At 40.8% G+C, this 20,315-nt stretch overlaps 3 protein-coding genes across 4 annotated transcripts; 2 read left to right on the forward strand and 1 right to left on the reverse strand.

Moving 5' to 3' along the window:
- The first annotated feature begins 6 nt into the window (after window positions 1-6).
- Window positions 7-4,985, forward strand: ucp1 (uncoupling protein 1). Of its 2 annotated transcripts, XM_058064493.1 has the most exons (8): window positions 7-169; window positions 1,352-1,489; window positions 1,571-1,775; window positions 2,843-3,040; window positions 3,126-3,227; window positions 3,346-3,526; window positions 3,921-4,062; window positions 4,225-4,985. In XM_058064493.1, the coding sequence occupies exons 2-7, from the start codon at window positions 1,364-1,366 to the stop codon at window positions 4,033-4,035; spliced, it is 927 nt and encodes a 308-aa protein (XP_057920476.1). In that variant the 5' UTR covers window positions 7-169; window positions 1,352-1,363; the 3' UTR covers window positions 4,036-4,062; window positions 4,225-4,985. The 2 variants fall into 2 exon arrangements, with proteins under 2 accessions (XP_057920476.1, XP_057920466.1); XM_058064483.1 differs by having other exon boundaries at window positions 3,921-4,985.
- elmod2 (ELMO/CED-12 domain containing 2) lies at window positions 4,459-10,992 on the reverse strand. The gene is made up of 9 exons (XM_058064503.1): window positions 10,834-10,992; window positions 9,946-10,095; window positions 9,853-9,881; window positions 6,530-6,627; window positions 6,317-6,446; window positions 5,854-5,987; window positions 5,663-5,731; window positions 5,455-5,588; window positions 4,459-4,816 (listed from the first exon to the last, which is right to left on the reverse strand). Exons 2-9 carry the CDS (start codon window positions 10,088-10,090, stop codon window positions 4,677-4,679), a joined length of 879 nt encoding a protein of 292 aa, XP_057920486.1. The 5' UTR covers window positions 10,091-10,095; window positions 10,834-10,992; the 3' UTR covers window positions 4,459-4,676.
- Window positions 10,531-18,795, forward strand: gprin3b (GPRIN family member 3b). Its single transcript, XM_058064471.1, has 3 exons — window positions 10,531-11,801; window positions 13,368-13,467; window positions 16,423-18,795. Exon 3 carries the CDS (start codon window positions 16,465-16,467, stop codon window positions 18,064-18,066), a length of 1,602 nt encoding a protein of 533 aa, XP_057920454.1. The 5' UTR covers window positions 10,531-11,801; window positions 13,368-13,467; window positions 16,423-16,464; the 3' UTR covers window positions 18,067-18,795.
- Window positions 18,796-20,315: the final 1,520 nt, after the last annotated feature.

The raw sequence follows: 20,315 nt of genomic DNA on the forward strand, positions 1-20,315 counted from the left end.
AGAACCTACAGTAACGCCTCTCGTGTGTCATAAAGAAGCCGGCCAGCCAGAAAATATATAAATACAGAGCAAAAACACCAAGACGTCCTTCCGTGCCGCGTGGACGCCTTTTATGGATTATTATCCAATCCTGCCTGGTTGACACCCAAGGGTCCGAATCATAAAGCATGTAAGTACACTTCTTACTGCAGAACCGCTGAGCAAGGGATGTCCAAAGTGTGGCATGGGGGCTATCTGCCAAACATATTACTAAACAACATAACTTACAACAAAAAACAAAAGAGCGCAAATTTTACAGCGATAAGGTTGAAATATTAGAATTGAGTTATAATAGTACAAAATAGGGCATTTTTACAAGAATAAAATTTTATTTTTAGAAACGCAAAGTTAAAATATTAAAGAATAAAGTTGCAATTTTGGGGAAAATTTGGTTGCAAAATTCATTATGTGGGAATAAAGTCGTAATAATCTGAGGGAAAAAAGTACATTTTTAAGGGGGACAAAAATGTGATTTTAAAATACTAAAGAAAAAATTACACTTTTTTTAAAGTCAGAATGAGAAACAAAATAAAGAATAAAGTTTAAAAAAAATCTTATTTTTTAGAAACGCAGAGTTAAAATATTAAAGAATAAAGTTGCAATTTTGGGGAAAATTTGGTTGCAAAATTCATAATATGGGAATAAAGGCATAATAATCTGAGTGAAAAAGAGTAAATTTTTAAGGGGGACAAAAATGTGATTTTAAAATACTAAAGAAAAAATGACACTTTTTTAAGTCAGAATGAGAAACAAAATAAAGAATAAAGTTAGAATTTGGGGGAAATTTGGTTAGAAAACGTTATATTTTTGAGAATAAAGTCATAAAAGATAAACGTTTGAATCTTGTGACAAAAAACTAATACATTTTTCAAGAATTGTACTATTTTGAGTCATTTTAGAACGAAAAAAATTTTGAAAAAAAAACATTTTTAAGTCAAAAGTATTAGGAGAAACAGAAAAAAAATTATTAAGTTTGGAAGAAGTTGTTTTGTGAATAACTTAAAATATGATGAAAATTAAAGTCCTAATAAGAAAATGTTGTAATCTTCAGAAAATAAGAATTTCACAAGAATAAAATATTTTGAGGGCGTAAAATACTTTTAGAAGCATAATGTCGCAATTTTTGGGAAAAAAAAGTCATATTAAGAATGTCAAAAGTAAAATGAGAAAAAGTTTAAATATATGTAAATAAAAAAAAGTGCAAAAAAATAAAATATAATAATAATATTAATAAAAATATGAAAATGGCTTGTTTGGACACCCCATAATGTAAACGTTGCCTCATGCCTCATTTTAGTGCTTTCAAATTCAGATTTAGGAGAAGATGGTGGGTCTCAAACCCTCAGACGTCCCCCCACCTCTTGGTGTAAAGATGGCAAGCGCAGGAGCGGCAGCTTGCATCGCCGACATCGTCACGTTCCCTCTGGACACGGCCAAAGTCAGACTGCAGGTAAAAGCGTACGGGTTTTATCTCTAATGGCGTCATTGTGTTGCCATTGTTGTCCTGAAAGATGGCGTTCTTTGAGTTCAGATCCAAGGCGAGAAGGCGGTGGAGGCAGCCAAGAACATCCGCTACAGAGGCGTGTTCGGCACCATCAGCACCATGATCCGCACCGAGGGGCCCAGGGCGCTGTACAACGGCCTGGTGGCGGGTCTGCAGAGGCAAGTGTGTTTTGCCTCCGTTCGGATCGGACTCTACGACAACGTCAGGGACTTCTACACTGGAGGGGCACACAGTAAGTATGCAACTTTTTTTTCATGACAATTAGTGTTATTAAAATATTTTTTATGAAATGTTTTTTATTATTATTAACCTCTGCATGCGCTTTAAAATATTGAACCCAGCTGTTTATGATGAAGCCATCAGCTGAGCAGTTTGTTCCATTAAAACAGTGGTTCTGTGTTGACATTTTGGCTAAATATTCATTCATTCATTTTCTACCGTGTATTCTCACGAGGGTCATGGAGGTGCTGGAGCCTATCCCAGCTGGCACATATAGATAAACAACCATTCACACTCACATTCATACCTATGGACAATTTGGAGTCGCCAATTAACCTAGCATGTTTTTGGAATGTGGGAGGAAACCGGAGTACCCGGCCGCCATGCAGCCCGTATTTTTCATTCATTCATTTTCTTCCGCTTATCCTCACAAGGGTTGCGGGGGTGCTGGAGCCTATCCCAGCTGTCTTCTCTGTGAGAGGCGGAGTACACCCTGGATTGGTCGCCAGCCAATCACAGGGCACATATAGACAAACAACCATTCACACTCACATTCATACCTATGGACAATTTGGAGTCGCCAATTAACCTAGCATGTTTTTGGAATGTGGGAGGAAACCGGAGTACCCGGAGAAAACCCATGCATGCACGGGGAGAACATGCAAACTCCACACAGAGATGGCCGAGGGTGGAATTGAACCCGGGTCTCCTAGCTGTGAGGTCTGTGCGCCACTCGACCAACGTGCAGCTAAATATATGTGGCTAAATATGTGTATTTTGTTGAGAAGTGATATTTTGCTGAAACTTACCTATGTTTTACTGCTGATTACTAAAAAACGGAAAAAGGTAGAAACAAATATTTTTTCTCTGATGAAAGATGAGAGTCTAATCTTTCGTTTGGTATTGACCATGTCTATATAGCTCGAGGACACAAAATTCTGTGTCAAAATCATCAAAAATGTCCGTTATAGAGTGGGACGGCTTTTGAAGCACGGCTGGAATTGAACGATTTGTGTGTCGGTGTACTGCATATGAATGTGAGTATTGCAGTACTTGACTGTTTGTGTTTGTGTTTTACAGATCCGGGAGTGTTGGTGCGTATCCTGGCCGGCTGCACGACGGGCGCCATGGCGGTGTCCTTCGCTCAGCCCACAGACGTGGTGAAGGTGAGGTTCCAAGCTCAGATGAACCTGGACGGCATGGCGCGGCGCTACAGTGGAACCATGCAGGCCTACAAACACATCTTCCAGAACGAGGGCCTGCGAGGACTCTGGAAAGGTTCTTCTTTTTAAAACGTATTTTTACTTAAAAATAACTTAAAAAAATAATTTTATGTAATATTTTGTAAAAAAAAAACGTGCAGGAACGCTTCCCAACATCACGAGGAACGCGCTGGTCAACTGCACAGAGCTGGTAACCTATGACCTCATCAAAGAGGCCATCCTGCGACACAAGCTCATGTCAGGTGAGCGCACACGCACATGTATACTGACAGCTGATTGGCTGAGAGCCCACACACCCACTGTCCCTCCAGCTGATAACACAATCGTCCATACAAAGTGCTGATATGACAATTTGCGCAGACAATCTTCCGTGTCACTTCGTGTCCGCCTTCGGAGCCGGCTTCGTTACCACGGTGATCGCCTCCCCGGTCGACGTGGTGAAGACCAGGTACATGAACTCACCGCCGGGTCAGTACAGGAGCGCTATCAACTGCGCCTGGACCATGCTCACCAAAGAGGGGCCCACGGCTTTCTACAAGGGGTGAGCGCTCACTCGTGTTTTTTTTTGTGTGTGATCTTTGTGGTGGTTAGCGCGCAGACCTCACAGCTAGGAAACCAGGGTTCAATTCCACCCTCGGGCATCTCTGTGTGGAGTTTGTTCCCCTGATGTTCTCCCTGAGCATGCGTGGGTTTTCTCCGGTTTCCTCCCACATTCCAAAAACATGCTAGGTTAATTAGCGACTCCAAATTGTCCATAGGTATGAATGTGAGTGTGAATGGTTGTTTGTCTATATGTGCCCTGTGATTGGCTGGCCACCAGTCCAGCCCAAAGACAGCTGGGATAGGCTCCAGCATACCTGTGACCCTCATGAGGAAAAGTGGTAGAAAATGAATGAATTAATCTTAATTTTACCTTTTTTTTGTGTGTGTTTTAGATTTGTGCCATCCTTCCTGAGACTGGGCTCATGGAACATTGTGATGTTCGTGTCCTTTGAGCAAATAAAACGAGGCATGATGGTCACCAAGAAGAGGTTTGAGGCCACTAACTGAGCAGGAACGCACCGAGCACTGTATTAGGTACACTTGCTAATAAGTCCTCTTAAATATACAGTATATGAGGCCATCCCACAGCAGTGTGTGACTGCAATAGATTTGGACTGATATGAATTTAACATGGGGGCTGCATTTTGCATTTACATAAACATTTTTTTTTTTACTGACTGATGTTCCATCGTGCAGGTGTGCCTGATGCTTAAGTGTGAAGAAGAAAAACTGCACTTTTAACAAGACAAACGAGACAATATTGACTCTTGAAGCAGCTGAAGTACTCATGGTGCCCTATGGTGTAATGTACTACATGTTTATATGCATCCTACATATATCAATACATATATTTAACCTGTTCTTATTATTCTAAGTTTAGACAGCAAACATATGTGTGTGTGTGTGTGTGTGTGTTTAATGGTTAAAGTCACACATCAAACAAGCATTTGTCACATTATTAAGGACATAAATATCAAAATCCTGAGCTGAACGTAAAGTGTTAACGTGATTTAACATTTTTCCAAGAGTCTTTGGACCACCGCAGCAAGTCGGCTGCTGGCTTGTTGAAAGAGCTCAAATCGTCACAAACCACTCCCCGAAGAGGTTTGTGTTTCCTTCCCGGTGCTAAGCGTTAGTTGTTAGCTGGATTAGAGCACGAGAGACACATTGGGGTCCTTCAACTGGGTCTGGACCAAATTATGGAATTTTTCTCTGTACTGATTGAACAGCATGATGCTTTCGGGTTCCTCTGCGATCCAGAATTTGTCAAACTCGAACGCCAGGTAGCCTGGAAGACAAGACGAGATGCTGTGTTATTGTTTTATCCAATAACAAAAACATAACAAGACAGCATATGCTGTTGATCATGTGACCCCCCCAAAAAATGAGATGCCAGATCGGTGCAGTTTTTCATATCACGCATTGTCTTGATTGAATAAATCGGCTTATTTCCGTGACGGTGTCTGAGACGATTTTTTTCCCCCATGAGTTCAGCAAGGCATAACAACAAACAGCATATCATGCAGTGTCTCGATTGAATATTTACGCTTATTTCCATGACAGCGTCATCCAAGTACGACAACCCACACATTTGTGCAAATTTTGAGTCAAGTGTTTAATTTTTCCCGCAACTTCAGCAAAGACTTTGTACTAAGCAGCATGTCATGCATTGTCTTGACTGAATAAATGAGTTTATCATGAGGCACAACAGCGAGCAGCAGAAGTGAGCTAATTGACAGCGACTGGGCCTATTTGTCCACAAATTTCTTCAATTTTGCATTTCATGCACTATCCTGACAAAATGTCAAAATGCAGTGCAGTACTTGGTTGCCATCAGCAGAGGCGCTGTCTCTGTTTGCCGCCTCAAGAAGGGAGAATAAGACCTCAGCTAAGCTTTTCAGTCAAGTCAAGGCGATTTACACTCACAGTAAAACTGATGAAAATGTCGTAGCTGAGGTGTGCCCGCCACCGTGTTGTAGAAATGAGCTTTGAGAGCGCCGCTCTTCAGGAGGCTGTAGGCCATCTCCGTCAGGTTGATCCCGACGATGGCGTACGAGTACCTGGAAATCCATTGAATCCAAATGAGTGTGATATCAGGAGTAGAAGAAATGTGATGATTTGGATTTGTCCTCACCCCAGTTTAGGATGATTAGCATGAGACAACACCATGCGTGCTTCCTCCGTGTAGTTTTGACTGAAGAAACTGTGACAAAAACAACAAGACCACTTTTTGTATGCTTTGAATGAGAACAAGCTGTGCCTAAAACTTTAACAGCCTATAATGTTGTGTTACTAATTCCATTAGGATTTAGATTCAGGACTCACAGGAGGTTGATGAGGCCCAGCATGCCCATTCCTCTGAAGTCGGTCTTAGGGTCGTCCCCTTGGAAGCCGATGTCCCCCCACTGCTTGGTCACTCTGGAGTCCAGCTTGACGCCCGGCATGAGTAACTCCCAGAGCTGAGTGCGACACACATTTCGTCCATCATGCAGTGGAACTCTAGTTCTTCTAGCCATAAATCAGCCGCATCGTTGTTCAAGTCATGTGAACAAAGTTGCGGCTGATTTTATGGAATTTATGAGGTATGTGTTGTTAACGGCAGTTAACATATTTTTACAATTAATTGCTGGCGCTAGCTCTCGTCTAGACAGCTTTTGTACGCTTTGTCACTTACAGGGTTGATGATAAAGTTAATTTGAAGGTAGCTCTTCTACATGTGACAATATTAAAAATAAGTACGTAAGATGCAAATTTGTACTAGCAGTCGTGACTATCTTATTTTTAGCACCTTGAGCAACATGGCCTCGTGTTCTTGGTTATCCGAGTTGAACACTTCCTTCCTGGTGTCTTCCACGGACGCGTACAGGCGTTTGTATCCTGTTATCTGCAGCAGAGACGTGTGCAGGCTCTCTTTGAACCTACAAGGACGAAATCAGGTAAAAAAAAAACAGTTTAACAGTACAGGAAGCATTATTTTGGGAAGAAGAGTGTGTGGCTTTACAGCGGATTAATCTGCAGTTTAACTTTCTTCTCCTTCATGATGTGCTCCACACATTGTTGTAACTTGTCCTCGCTGGTTTCCAGGGCACATCTTAGAAGCTGTGGAGGAAGAAAAAGTACTGTATAATGTAATTGAAAAAAAAAAAAATAAATATATATATATATATATATATATATATATATGTGAATCACAACCTTATCATGGTGGGGGGGGGGGGTTTAGTGGGGGCTACTGTGTCTGGGACTATATAACCTCGGCCGAGCTTATGCGACTAGACATAGCTGGACTCCCCTCGACCCAAACTCGAAAGGGGCTGGACCTTGTTCAACTCCAGAGTTGAAATTAACCCAATTCCCCCATTTCTGAGGGGAATTCGGAGCTTGTGGTGCCAAACCCCAAACCCGACACCACAGATTAGGGGTGCCGTAGAGCTGAAAAGAGTGAGACCATGGAGCAGAATTTTCGGTCGTTCTTGCAAACCATTCAATGCCTTAGAAAGGGGAAGCAGTGCCCAGTCCACACTGTTTACAGTGGGGATGGGGGCCTGTTGACCTCAACTTAGAATATAGTTGCGTGGTCTTTTTTTTATTTATTTTATTTTACCTTTATTTACCCAGGCAAGCAATTTAAGAACAAATTCTTATTTACAAATGCAGCCTGAACAAAGAGCAAAAGCACTTTGATGGGCGAGGGGAGTGCTGAAAATAAGAAAAATGTTATATAAAATGACAAATATCAATACCGTAAATATGTAATACAAAAGCAACATTAAAACAATGGGATATGGCAATAGGCCTAATCAGCAAGTGCATAAGTCAGATGTAATTAGTTGCAAGTTTTGTTTAAAGACAGAGAGAGATGTGAAGGCTGAAAGTTTTAGAGAGTTTTGTACGGTGTTCCAGTCATTAGCTGTAGCAAACTGGAAAGAGCTGCGTCCAAAGACGGTACGAACTTTGGGGATGGAGAGTTTGAGTCTTGTAGGAGGTGTTGCGGGAGTACGGGATTGGTGGCACGCTACTACGTGCCATTCGGTCCTTGTACCACCGGAGCAGGAGTCTGCTTCGCACTGCCAGCAGCAATCAACTGCAATTTGTATATTTCATGTAATTTTCATAGACAGAATTTCTAGACCAGAGGTAGGGAACCTATGGCTCGGGAGCCAGGTAGGGCTCTTTTGATGACTGTATCTGGCTCTCAAGCATTTCTTACCACAATAAAAATGTATGTTTGCTAACATTTTAAAGTAAACATCACAGAAATCACTGTTAAAAATATTAAAAATCAACAACTTTCTTATGCATTTTAATCCGTCCATCTATTTTCTACTGCAATACGGCCAACCATATCTATCTTTCCTGATGATATTTTCCAGGTCAAACACCAAAACTCGATTATTACTGGGTAATGCGGTAGTGTACCTCGGTCATTAAGATGTAAATGTAAACTTTCCTCCTTTAGTCAAATAGTCACCTAGCTAAAGCTGCAGAACCAAGCCTTCTGGCAAAGATGGCCAAAAGAATGAAATACGTGTACTGAATACGGTGCAAAACCATGCAGCAGCAGAAGTTGCATTAATGGCAGCAAGTATTTGATTTATTATTGGACACTGCGCTGCTCACAAAAGTGTGCTGGCCACACCCCCTTGGCGTGGGGTAGTGTTCCTGGTCTACGTAATTAGAGCCCATTATATCTAAAACTGTTGGCCTTACATAAAAATGCACACATTTTATTGCATTCAATGTTCAAAAAAATGTACATGGCTCTCACAGATACACATTTAAAAATATCTGGCCTTCATGGCTCTTGTAGCCAAAAAGGTTCCCGACCCCTGTTCTAGACTGTAGAATAATGGTTTGTATGCTTTAGAAAATGAAGACCACGCGCCAAGTGTAGCAAGACGATGTTCTAGATCAGGGGTCTCAAACTTAATTTACTTGGGGGCCACTGGAGCTAGGGTCTGGGTGAGACTGGGCCACATCAGGTTTTCCAAAAAAATACACTTATTAAAAACAGAAAAATATACAAACTTTTTCAGTGCTTTGGTTCCGATTTTCTACAATAAAAGCTCTGATAAAACATTCCACTGTTCTCAAATATCTTACTTTTATTTTTCTGCACAAAATAAGATAAAAAATAAATAAAGAATAAAGAAAATCAATCAATCAGTAATAAATAAACATAATAATAATAATAAAACAGCAAATAATACAAACTCAAGAAACCACATATACTAGTTGGTGGGTAGACAAATTATTTTTTTCAGATTAAAATTAACAAAGTATTATTAGAGCCCTGTAGACATGACAAAACACGACTATAGTCACATTTATACTCTTTTTATTTACAACATACAGTAAACCTCAGATATATCGGATTCAATTGTTCCCACTGGTTTTGTCCGATATAAGCGAAATCCGTTATATGCGTATACCGGAAAATGTCCGTTTTACACATATATCGGATTTATATCCGGTATATGCGTAAATCGGATTTTATCCGTTATAAAAAGGCACTTCCTTGACTATGTTTCCAATGTACCTGGACGCGCAGGCAACGCTGCAAACGCTGCAAATGACGTCATATAGCGGCCTGTCACGATTCGGCGAATCGGAGCGCCACGATGCGGCCATCCGATATATGCGAGGGAAATTTAATGGAAATGCATTGGAACGGGACTGGAGATTTTGTCCGAAATAGGCGAAATCCGTTATAAAAAATCCGATATATGCAATGAATTTTTATTGGAAATGCATTACAGAAAAAATGGTTCTTTTTTATCTGTCCATTGTGAGCGAATTTCCGATATATCCGAGTCTGATATATCCGAGGTTTACTGTATTGCGCAACTGCAGGGTCTTGAGACACATGCTAACTCGCAAACTAGAGATCTAGCGACCTAAACGGTAGCCTCCAAGTTATTTCCTTTAAACTTAAAAAAGCCCAAAACTTACCACTTCCACACGGATAGGGAGGATAACTATTAACAGTTATTTAACCTTTAACATGAACATTAATCAAACGTAATAATTTTTTCTGGGTATGATACCATACAGCATCCATATAAAACTTTTTTCAATTGTGGCACGGGCCACACTAACATTAAACTTTCATATCAAGGCGGGGGCCTCAAACTAGTGTCCTGCGGGCCACGTGTTTGAGACCCCTGTTCTAGATGATACAAATCAGGACGGATCCTGTTTACAACTGTGCAACATTAGACCTTTGCACCGCTGATAATTCTGATGGGTTTAAAGGCTCCCCATATTACATAAGCTCAATAGGAAAAGCTATTGACGCCTATACCCCAATATGAAATGGCTTACCTTGCTCTTTGACAACCCCAGGGAGTATTCTGCAATAGCACACAAAAGTGTGAAAATTTGATTGAAACATCACATTTGGGATGATTTTCTTACCTGTTTTTGTTGTTCTGGTCGCTCCCGGTTGGTATCCCAAGCATATTCTCTGCAGCTCGCAGGTGCCTGTTGCCTGCCTGATCAACCACTTCAGCCAGTACCTGAGGTAGTATGTGTACACGTATTGCCAGATACAGGCCAGCATGCTTCCTAAAAGGTGAACAATTGAAAATAAACAGCATTCACCCCTTGAACAGTTGTAAATATACTAAACAGGGTCATAATAATTTACATCACATAAAAAAACTAATTCTTTATATTTTGTGACCAACTAAAAAAAAGAAAAATATACAACATAAAAAGTAGAGCATTTTAGAGTATTTTGTTTCTAGGTACTGGTACTCAGACATGCAAAATATATATATCTGATAATAAAATCTGAGTAATCTTGATATTACAAGGCATGTCATCATTTTGATACGAGTTATTTACATGATGTAAGACATGTCTGATGTTAATGTGTTCCTGGCGCCTGTGTAATTGTGACAAATATGATTTACTGTGTGAAATTCGCTTATTAAATCATTTATAGCGACGATAACAATGTTGAGCAAAATTGCACATGCGCAGTGAGACTCGCTGACTAGTATCCCAGCTGCCACAACAATGGCTCGGCTAGCATCGCTGCTAATAAGTGCTAGCATAAAAACAAACGTCGACCTGACGTTACGTAGACATGTGAGTGCACTGTCGCTTTCACGGCACATATATGATCATAAATAGCTTCTTGATAACAACTTTATAAGCAAACTAACTGCTTCAGTGACTGATTGACAGTGAAAGCGTCGTCCAGACAACAGGTTGTCTATTACCGGTAGCTAGCTTTGTTCGCTCGATGTTCACATATACGGTATAGCTAAATTATTTTGTTGATTTTGTGGCTCTTACCCTTGTTATTATCTTATCATTTAAAATAAAACGTATCCAAGCTTATCTTCAGCGGCAAGCTATGTTTTCTGTGTAGTCAACGAATGTGCGTGGACTGTTAGCAAGATGTCAGCCTGCATTGGTGTGGCGTTCAGGGTCGCTTACACACAAGCTTCAGGTGCAACAATGAAGCGAGGGTTAGGATGATATTTGAACAACTTACACCTCTAAATGTAAGACTTATATCTGTAGTTTTGTGATTTTCTTTTCCAGTTGTGTAATTCGGTCAATCAAAAACGTTGAATGTGATGACAGTCAAGTTTACGGGATGTTTATAAACACCGCACACGCTCCTTTTAACGGGGAGGTTTGTGCTTGGCTTGCAGCGCCATCTAGTGTCCAGACCTGTTTTTTCATGATTTTAATTGCAATAGCTGGACGCAGTTAATTGTGCTAATTCCCAAAACAACCACAAGATGCTGCCATACACTGTCTATAACAAATAAGACCACTATTTGGCCTTTAATTTGGTCTTCAATACAAAATGTATTGAAAATAAAGACCTTATACACACATAGCATGGTACCAGAACTTTACAAGACTTCCACAAGATCTTTTGACCTTCTCACGTCACAACGTTAGGAAGTCCATGTGTACCAACTTTCCGCTTCTGCAGCAGTAAACCGCTCATTCCATTTAGTGCTTTTTCTTGAAAACCCCCCACCCACTGAGATGTGCAGGGTTTAGCCCCTTTAAGTGGTTGAGTGGTTCTATATTATTTGTGTGTGTGTGTGTGCCCTGGTTGTTGTTGTTGTTGTTTTCCTCATTTATCACAACACCAGTATACTCACCTGACTGCCCCCGATGCACCTCTAACTGCGGGGCCTCCGGACGTAAATACACTGTGGTGTAATTAGGGTGCCTGTCAGTCCCCTGATTGAAACTTCTTGCTTGACCAGTGAAGAAAGATCGCCTCATGCTGTGTACAGGTATGTACTAATATGTACTGTGTGCTTTATTGTGGCCCACAGCAGTTATTTACTGCAATATTTCATACTATTCAGAAGACAATATAATATAATCAAATATTATGTGTATAATAAATGCTGCATATATAGATAGGGGTTGTTTAGTTGCTGAACTGCAGAGAGTACCAGGCATCTATCGGGGTGAGGTATTAAATAATGTTGAATTTTTATTAAATTATTATTATGGTAATGGTAATGGTTTTATTTCATTTGAACATGCATCAGATTACAATTGAATGCATCCCATAATCAGTTCACAGTTCCACATGTCAAAAAGGAGTAGGAAGAAGCAAAGCTTATTAAATCCTACCCCTCCATCTGGTACTTTTACAATCAGTAACTGGTACATTTGTTCACTTCCTGCTTTCCTAATATAGTTTGTTTTTATTTTATTTTATTATTATTATTATTTTTTGTCAGGTACCGAAGTACGAGGTGGTATGACCATACAATTAATAAATTAACTTTTAATTAAAGTAATTAATAAATTGTAAATTAAACATTTAATTCTAGCATATTTTTCAAATGTTTCATTCCTAAAATTACTTGTTTTTAAAAATAATAACAATTCATAATAAAATGTAATAAAATATAATAATTGGGAATAATCTACCTCTCCATCTGGTACTTTTACAATCAGTAACTGTTACATTTGTTCACTTCCTGCTTTCCTTATATAGTTTAAGTATTTTTTTAAATAATTTTTTATTTTATTTTACTTTTGTCACGTACAGAAGTATGACGTGATATGACCATACAATGACATAATCGGTACCATAGTAACTGTCAGTATAGTGATATGTATAGCATATTATTATTATTATTATTATCATTATTATTATTATTATTATTATTATAGGGCATTCAAATATATACAAGCTGGGGTGTTTCTTTGCTAAAATGCAGAAAATATTAGTTGTATTGGCGGTTAGGCGGAAAAAGGCTTTTATTTGTACGCACATTTTTATGGTCATATTAAATTATATTCCATATATTGGTCTCATATTTAAATACATAATATACACTGCCATTTGATTTGTATTACATATTTTAATGACTATTACGTACAAAGATTCATAATATTCTGTATTACATAATATTTTCCCCATAATTAATGTACAATGTTACAATATGAAACAATTGTATTGTTATTAGTTCTAATATTGGACTTTGATATTGCATTATCGCAGTGAATGAAGCATCGAACACTCATCCATTCATCATGTGCTTTTTACTCTATAGTGCACGGTGAACACCGTGCGTGGTGGACCAGCCCACTAAGGGATGCCACGCACCGTCATCACTGTGTGTGAATATTTTCCTTTTTTTTTTTTTTTTATTTGCGAAAGGCTGCATCTTTCGTTTGAAGCCTTTTATCGGTGACTCACTGCAGCTTGGATTGTGTGCGTTGCGTCTCCTCCCCCTTCTCCTCCTCCTCCTCTCTCCTCCTCCTAAAAAAAAGGGAGAAAATCTTGCAGGAGGGCGTGTCCGCATGTCATAGAGACTGCTTTTCCATATTCATGTCAGGGCTTTCAGCCTCATCTCACGGACTACGGATGCGCAAACTGCAGCGCTCCTTAACAGGACCTGTAAAGCGGTGCTGATCCCCCCCCCCCCGCAAGCTAAGGTAAGCCCCCCCTTTTTTTGTTGTTTCCACTACACAGCATAGTGCTTTTTACTAGGTTGCGTGCACCCGCAAGGTCAAACGTAAGCAGCAATACACATCATTGGCCTGTGAGGATGTTAAGGGTGGGACATGCAGTGCAAAAATACAATACTTCACATTACATGCATTGCTCTTTTGAATATTATCATTTTTATTATGTACTTGCATGCTATAAAATCATCAGGTTTCAATTAAAACCCAAGCCGAACATGCAATGACAAGGAGGATGTGTTTCCCATCAATATTTGCACTACGGTGACAGATCGGCACATGAATAGTATAGCAGGGAGACACAGATGCTACACTTGTCTATTCAGTAAGGCGCCCGCATGTTATGCATGGAAGTGATGCTGAATTCTATATGAAAATGTCAGTTTGTGGAGAATAGTGTGTCAATGAAATGCTTAATTAGTAATGGAGTCATCCATCATTCTGATTGTCTTATCTCGAGTGCAACTGCATCAACCCTGAGTCATTACTAATACTCTCACCCTCTGATCCAAAAAAGCAAAAGCTTTTCCAACATCAACAACCCTAATTTGCATACTGTTGCATTATTATCTAATGTTCATTCATTCATTCATTTTCTACCGCTTTTTCCTCACGAGGGTCGCGGGGGTATGCTGGAGCCTATCCCAGCTGTCTATGGGCGAGAGGCGGGGTACACCCTGGACTGGTCGCCAGCCAATCACAGGGCGCATATAGACAAACAACCATTCACACTCACATTCATACCTATGGACAATTTGGAGTCGCTAATTAACCTAGCATGTTTTTGGAATGTGGGAGGTAACCGGAGTACCCGGAGAAAATACCCGGAGAACATGCAAACTCCACACAGAGATGGCCGAGGGTGGAATTGAACCCTGGTCTCCTAGCTGTGAGGTCTGCGCGCTAACCACTAGGACCGCCGTGCCACCCTTATCTAATGTTAATGATAGTTTTTTTTTTTAACACATCCGTTCTAATACATCTCTTAAAATGATGTGTTATAATTCACGGTGCATTTCTTCAATTTGCATGCAGTTATCCAACCTTGTTTTCTATTTACATCCATTTCACCCCACTTAGGTCCTCCATATTTATTCATCATCTTTCAATTAAAGTGTCAGATGTCCGACTGTAGTGTATTGGCAGCAGGATGTACATAATCTAGTCTTCATGCTGGAATTCAGACAGTTCAAAAGTGTCGCTTCAATGCTAACAAGCTATGTTTGTCCGTGTCTGTGTTCAAGAAGAGCTCATTCATTCATTTTCTACCGCTTGTCCTCAAGAGGGTCGCAAGAGGTGCTGGAGTCTATCCCAGCTGTCTTCGGGCAAGAGGCGGGGTACACCCTGGACTGGTGCAAAAGTGTCCAATCACAGGGCACATATAGACAAACAACCATTCACAATTCATACCTATATGGACAGTTTGGAGTCGCTAATTAACCTAGCATGTTTTTGGAATGTGGGAGGAAACTGGAAAACCCACACATGCACAGGGAGACCATGCAAAATCCACACAGAGATGGCCGAGGGTGGAATTGAACCCTGGTCTCCTAGCTGTGAGGCCTTCACACTAACCACTCGAAGCCGTGCAACCTTCAAGAAGAGCTATTGTAGATATTGTATATCATATACTGTACAACAATGTAATGGTTTTATTTCATTTGAACATGCATCAGATTACAATTGAATGCATCACATAATCAGTTCACAGTTCCACATGTCCAAAGGGAGTAGGAAGAAGCAAAGCTTATTAAATCCTACCCCTCCATCTGGTACTTTTACAATCAGTAACTGTTACATTTGTTCACTTCCTGCTTTCTTTAATTTAATTTAATTTAATTTAATTTAATTTAATTTAATTTAATTTAATTTAATTTAATTTAATTTAATTTAATTTAATTTAATTTAATTTAATTTAATTTAATTTAGTCACATACCGAAGTACGAGGTGATATGAGCATCCAATGACATAATGGGTACCATAGTAAGTGTCAATATAGTGATATATATAGCACATCATGACTGGTTCAAGACTCTTCATCCTTGTATTTAGCAAACATCAACTGCTTGTATTGTTTCTTGAACTGGCTCATCGTTGTGCATTGTTTGAGGTCCTTACTCAATCCATTCCATTGTTTGATTCCACATACTGAAATGCTATGGCTTTTTAACGTAGTCCTAGCATATAAGTGTTTCAAATGTACTTCTTCCCTGAGATCATATTTCTCCTCTCTTGTAGAGAAGTATTGGATGACATTTTTAGCTAATTGGTTATTTTTAGCCGTATGCATTATTTTAGCTGTTTGAAGATTAACTTTATCAGCAAGTTGAAGTATTAGTGATTTTAGAAATAAGGAGTTAGTATGTTCTCTGAATTATCCTTACTGACCTTTTTTGCAGTACATTTAGTGAGTGAAGATTGCTTTTATAGTTATTAGCCCATATTTCCACACAATAAGTAACCATAGAGCAATAAAGAGTGTGGAGTGATTTCTAATTGAGAACAAATTTTGCTTTTATTTTGCTATTATTTTTTTTTAAAGAAGTAATTTTAGGAATCAAACATTTGAAAAATATGCTAAAATTAAATGTTTGATTTGTAATTTTTTAATTAAAAAATACAAAATGTGTATAAATAAAATAAAGAGAAAAATATAAAAATATACAAGCACTATAGATGTGTAGTGTAATAACTAATAAGTGTTTTATTTTGCTTGCCGAATCACACTCAAATCTGTTTCTGGAGATAATATTTCTCCTCTCTTGTAGAGAAGTATTGGATGAAGTATTGGATGATTGGACAATGTAACATTAACAGTGGGAAAGTACACAAATGTAATTGAGTAACTTAATAATAATAAATACATCTACTTAATTTGTTATGACTTCAGAAGATTGACAGTCACTGTGTTTCCCCCCTCGTAGGAGAGTACATATTTGGATTACAAGAAGTAACAAGACTCCAGGATGGGATCCAACCCAAAACGGACAGTGACAGTCCAGATGGTACCTCAGGTGCCTGTGGTGGACCCTCTCACTAATAAGGAGTCCAACGCCAACTGGGTGAAGGAACCCGACTTGAAACTCTCCCAGGTTTGTCAGAAACCCGGACGCATGACACCGGAACACAATCAGGATCAGATCCCCAAAACGGGAACCAAAGCCACGCCAGTCCAACCGACAGATGGGACCCTTAAGGTGACTGCGGACTTGTCGGGTCAAGGTTTGGCTGAGGTGGGAGACCAGATGAGGGATGCTAATGCTAATATTAGCAGTCTATTAAGCCTTGCTGATGAAAAAGTCGCATCTAAGAGCTCTGTTTCTCCTTTAACTAACATCGGGAAGACGTTCCCTGAGGACAAGGCGGCGGTCGCAACCTCGCCGCGGATTATCTCGACAAATCACGGCGAGTCAAGGCACCTCACACTTGAAGGTGCCTCCGAGTGTATTCATGCGTCCGAGAGTCCAAAGGAGACCAATCACAAGCGAAGACGCTCCGTTTCTCAAGAGTTCCCCCAACTGAACTCGAATTCGCCTTCAACTCAGGAGGCACCCGTAGAAAAACATCAGCTAGCACCCGTGCAGATGGACCCCTCGAAGAATGTTGACATGACTGTCGCACAACTCCAGGTGGAACCTCTCAGGAAGCTCTACAAGGAGGCCTCGACTATGACCTCCTCGCTGTCATCAACGCCAGTCAAGCAGGGCAAAGACGTAGAAGTCCAGGCGGTCGCTAGCACCATTAGCAAGTCCGTTTCCACCAGCCCGAGCCTGCTCCCCTTCAGACCCAACTCCGGCGCCCATGACGAGGTGCAGAGCCTCGCTGTCATCTACAAAACCGACGGGAGTTTAGGATTCCATCAGATGGGGCTCCCGCAGATGAATACACTTCTACCTTCTGCAGATCCGAGATCAGAGCGCCTGACCGTTGAGGCGGAGATGTGCCCCACTAGGAACGACGTAAATCTTGGCGCAAAACCGAAAGAAACCACCTCATCTCAACTCCAACCGGTTTATCAAATCAACATCGAGCACGGCAACCGGAAGGAGATGGAGACAAAAAACGAAACAAAAACTGTTGCGTCAGGACCGTCTGACGTTCCAGCCCAGACTGACCAGACCCAAAGGTCTACACCAGCTGATACATCATCCAAGTCCACAGTAACAAAAACTATGAGTCCTCAAGAAAACCCGAAAGGTAAAGACTTTGCAAAGGAGTCCGAAGTGGAGAAAAGTGACGAAGAAGACGATGATCAGAAGCAGAAGGGAAAAAGCGTCCACGACGTCGTTTGGGACGAGCAGGGAATGACATGGGAAGTCTACGGCGCGTCTGTGGATCCGGAGTCGCTCGGTTTTGCCATCCAGAGTCACTTACAGTGCAAAATCAAGGAGCAGGAAAGGAAACTGATCGCTCAAACCTCCTTTCGCAAGTCCATCACCGGCCTGGATTCGCCTCGCGGCGGCAAGAAGACCAAACAGCGGCAACACAACCTGTTCAGGTCTATGCTGCAGAACGTGCGGCGTCCCAACTGCTGCATGCGCCCCCCTCCTTCCTCCGTTCATGATTAGAGGTTGAGCCAATGTCAGACTCCTCGTCTCCCCCCCCCCCCCCCCCCCCCCCAGCCCCCTTTTTCTCCGTCCCACACTTAGAGGTCAAAGTATTTGTTCTCCGCTGGTCACCGCAGCAACGCCACGTTGACGCCGTACACAGAACGGCGTTCCTGTGAGTATCTTGGAATGTTTGTAGACTAGAATTGTGACATTTGTGATCAAAGGAGATCCATGGCGATGAAGTAAAAGGTATCAAATGAACAACTACTTTTATAGAAATGGGTATTTAAAAAAAAAGAGTTTTTAAATAACAAATGCAATAATAATAATAATAATATAGAGAAGCATGTATATTAGTCGCAACGTACGAAAGGAACTTTGCAGTAAAAAGATAGCGGTTACAGGCGGGTTATGATTTGCTGTCAAACTACGTGTGAAAATACGTGAAAGCAACGTCAAATTGGATGTTTTAATGCGTTCGGGGGGGTAGTGTATTTATTGTATTTATAAGAGCCCCGCCCCTTTGTTTCTAGTTAGTACAGTCAAGCAAAAAACAAAAAAAAAGACTGTATGAATACACTTACTGTTACTCTTTGGTTTTCTATTAAAAGATGAAAAAAAACACCAGTTGCGTTTTACACGGTTTTTATTTGTATTATGTATGTATTTATTTATATAAGCTATGTAAGCTGTGCTGGTATTTTTCAGACAAATACACCACATGGTGGCGCTGTTACTTAACCCCAATGCTTGACCCGCTTAAGTTCATTCATTAATTCATATTCTACCGCTTATCTTCACAAAAGAGCGAGAAATGGGGTACATACTGGACTGGTGGCCAGCCAATCACAGGGCACATATAGACAAACAACCATTCACACTCACATTCATACCTATGGACAATTTGAGGTCGCTAATTAACCTAGCATGTTTTTGGAACGTGGGAGGAAACCGGAGTACCCGGAGAAAACCCACGCATGCACGGGGAGAACATGCAAACTCCACACAGAGATGGCCGAGGGTGGGATTGAACTTGGGTCTCCTAGTTGTGAGGCCTGCGTGCTAACCACTCGTGCAGCCCTAAAATAATATTCATTCATTCATTCATTCAGTCATTCATTTTCTACCGCTTATCCTCACAAGGGTCGCCGGGGTGCTGGAGCCTATCCCAGCTGTCTTTGGGCGAGAGACTGGGTACACCCTGGAATGGTGGCCAGCCAATCACAGGGCACATATAGACAAACAACCATTCACACTCACATTCATACCTATGGACAATTTGGAGTCACCAATTAACCTAGCATGTTTTTGGAATGTGGGAGGAAACCGGAGTACCCGGAGAAATCCCACGCATGCACGGGGAGAACATGCAAACTCCACACAGAGATGGCTGAGTGTCAAGTTCCTTCTAGCCTTGCGCATCCCCTGAACTTGAAAAAGGGGGTCCGAGTAGCCACACTGAGGAAAGACTGGATCCACTCGATGCTTTTGCTGTTTTGGGTTTTATTTAGTGAGGCACAAGTCTTGTTGTGACAATGTACAGCACAGTACAGCACAGCGTAGCACAGCACATAGCACGCATAGTGCATAGCACGCATAGGTGAAAACCGGCTGCCTCTTCAGTGTTGTGTAGCTCCAGTTTGCGCAAGGTTTGGGGTGCAGTTCTGACTACCTTCTCGATACCACTTGTCTGCAGCCTTACCTGCTGAGAAAGGAAGTGCCCCCATGCAGACGCCCAGGTGCGCTTAAAACTGATTCCCACTTCCGGTTTAGATTTTCCCCACCTGATCTCCCGTGTTTAATTTAGTAAAATAACGTGCTAGTTACAACGAAAATTTATTATTCCCTTAATGAGGGCTATGAAAAGTATTTTTTATTTTTATTTATCTTTTTATTTATTTTTTTTCCTGTCTGCCTTATCTAAATTATTTTGGACAAGGGTTTGACTTGACACTGAGGGTGGAATTGAACTTGGGTCTCCTAGTTGTGAGGCCTGCGTGCTAACCACTCGTGCAGCTCTAAAATAATATTCATTCATTTTCTACCGCTTATCCTCACGAGTGCTGCCAACACTGGGGAGCTGCGGTTAATTTTTTTTTTTGCAAGGGCTGAGTCATTGACCATTTGTCTAATCATTATAAAACTTGAAGCTATCTTTATTGCAAATATCACCTGCACGAGTGCTGCCGACACTGGGGAGCTGCGGTTTATTGACGGAAATATGAATTCCAACGTGTTCTGTGACATTTTTAACCGGACCTAATCCC

Source organism: Doryrhamphus excisus, chromosome 1 (genome assembly GCF_030265055.1).
Source record: "Doryrhamphus excisus isolate RoL2022-K1 chromosome 1, RoL_Dexc_1.0, whole genome shotgun sequence".
Classification (NCBI taxonomy): Eukaryota; Metazoa; Chordata; class Actinopteri; order Syngnathiformes; family Syngnathidae; genus Doryrhamphus; species Doryrhamphus excisus.

Coding starts and splice junctions, on each gene's coding strand:
- elmod2 (XM_058064503.1), bottom strand. CDS start 10,090: ATGCTGGCCTGTATCTGGCAATACGTGTACACATACTACCTCAGGTAC. Junction 9,882..9,945: donor GACCAGAACAACAAAAACAG/GTAAGAAAATCA, acceptor GTGCTATTGCAG/AATACTCCCTGGGGTTGTCA. Junction 5,988..6,316: donor ACGAGGCCATGTTGCTCAAG/GTGCTAAAAATA, acceptor TGTCGCACTCAG/CTCTGGGAGTTACTCATGCC.
- gprin3b (XM_058064471.1), top strand. CDS start 16,465: ATGGGATCCAACCCAAAACGGACAGTGACAGTCCAGATGGTACCTCAG.
- ucp1 (XM_058064483.1), top strand. CDS start 1,364: ATGGTGGGTCTCAAACCCTCAGACGTCCCCCCACCTCTTGGTGTAAAG. Junction 1,490..1,570: donor CGGCCAAAGTCAGACTGCAG/GTAAAAGCGTAC, acceptor CTTTGAGTTCAG/ATCCAAGGCGAGAAGGCGGT. Junction 1,776..2,842: donor CTACACTGGAGGGGCACACA/GTAAGTATGCAA, acceptor TGTGTTTTACAG/ATCCGGGAGTGTTGGTGCGT.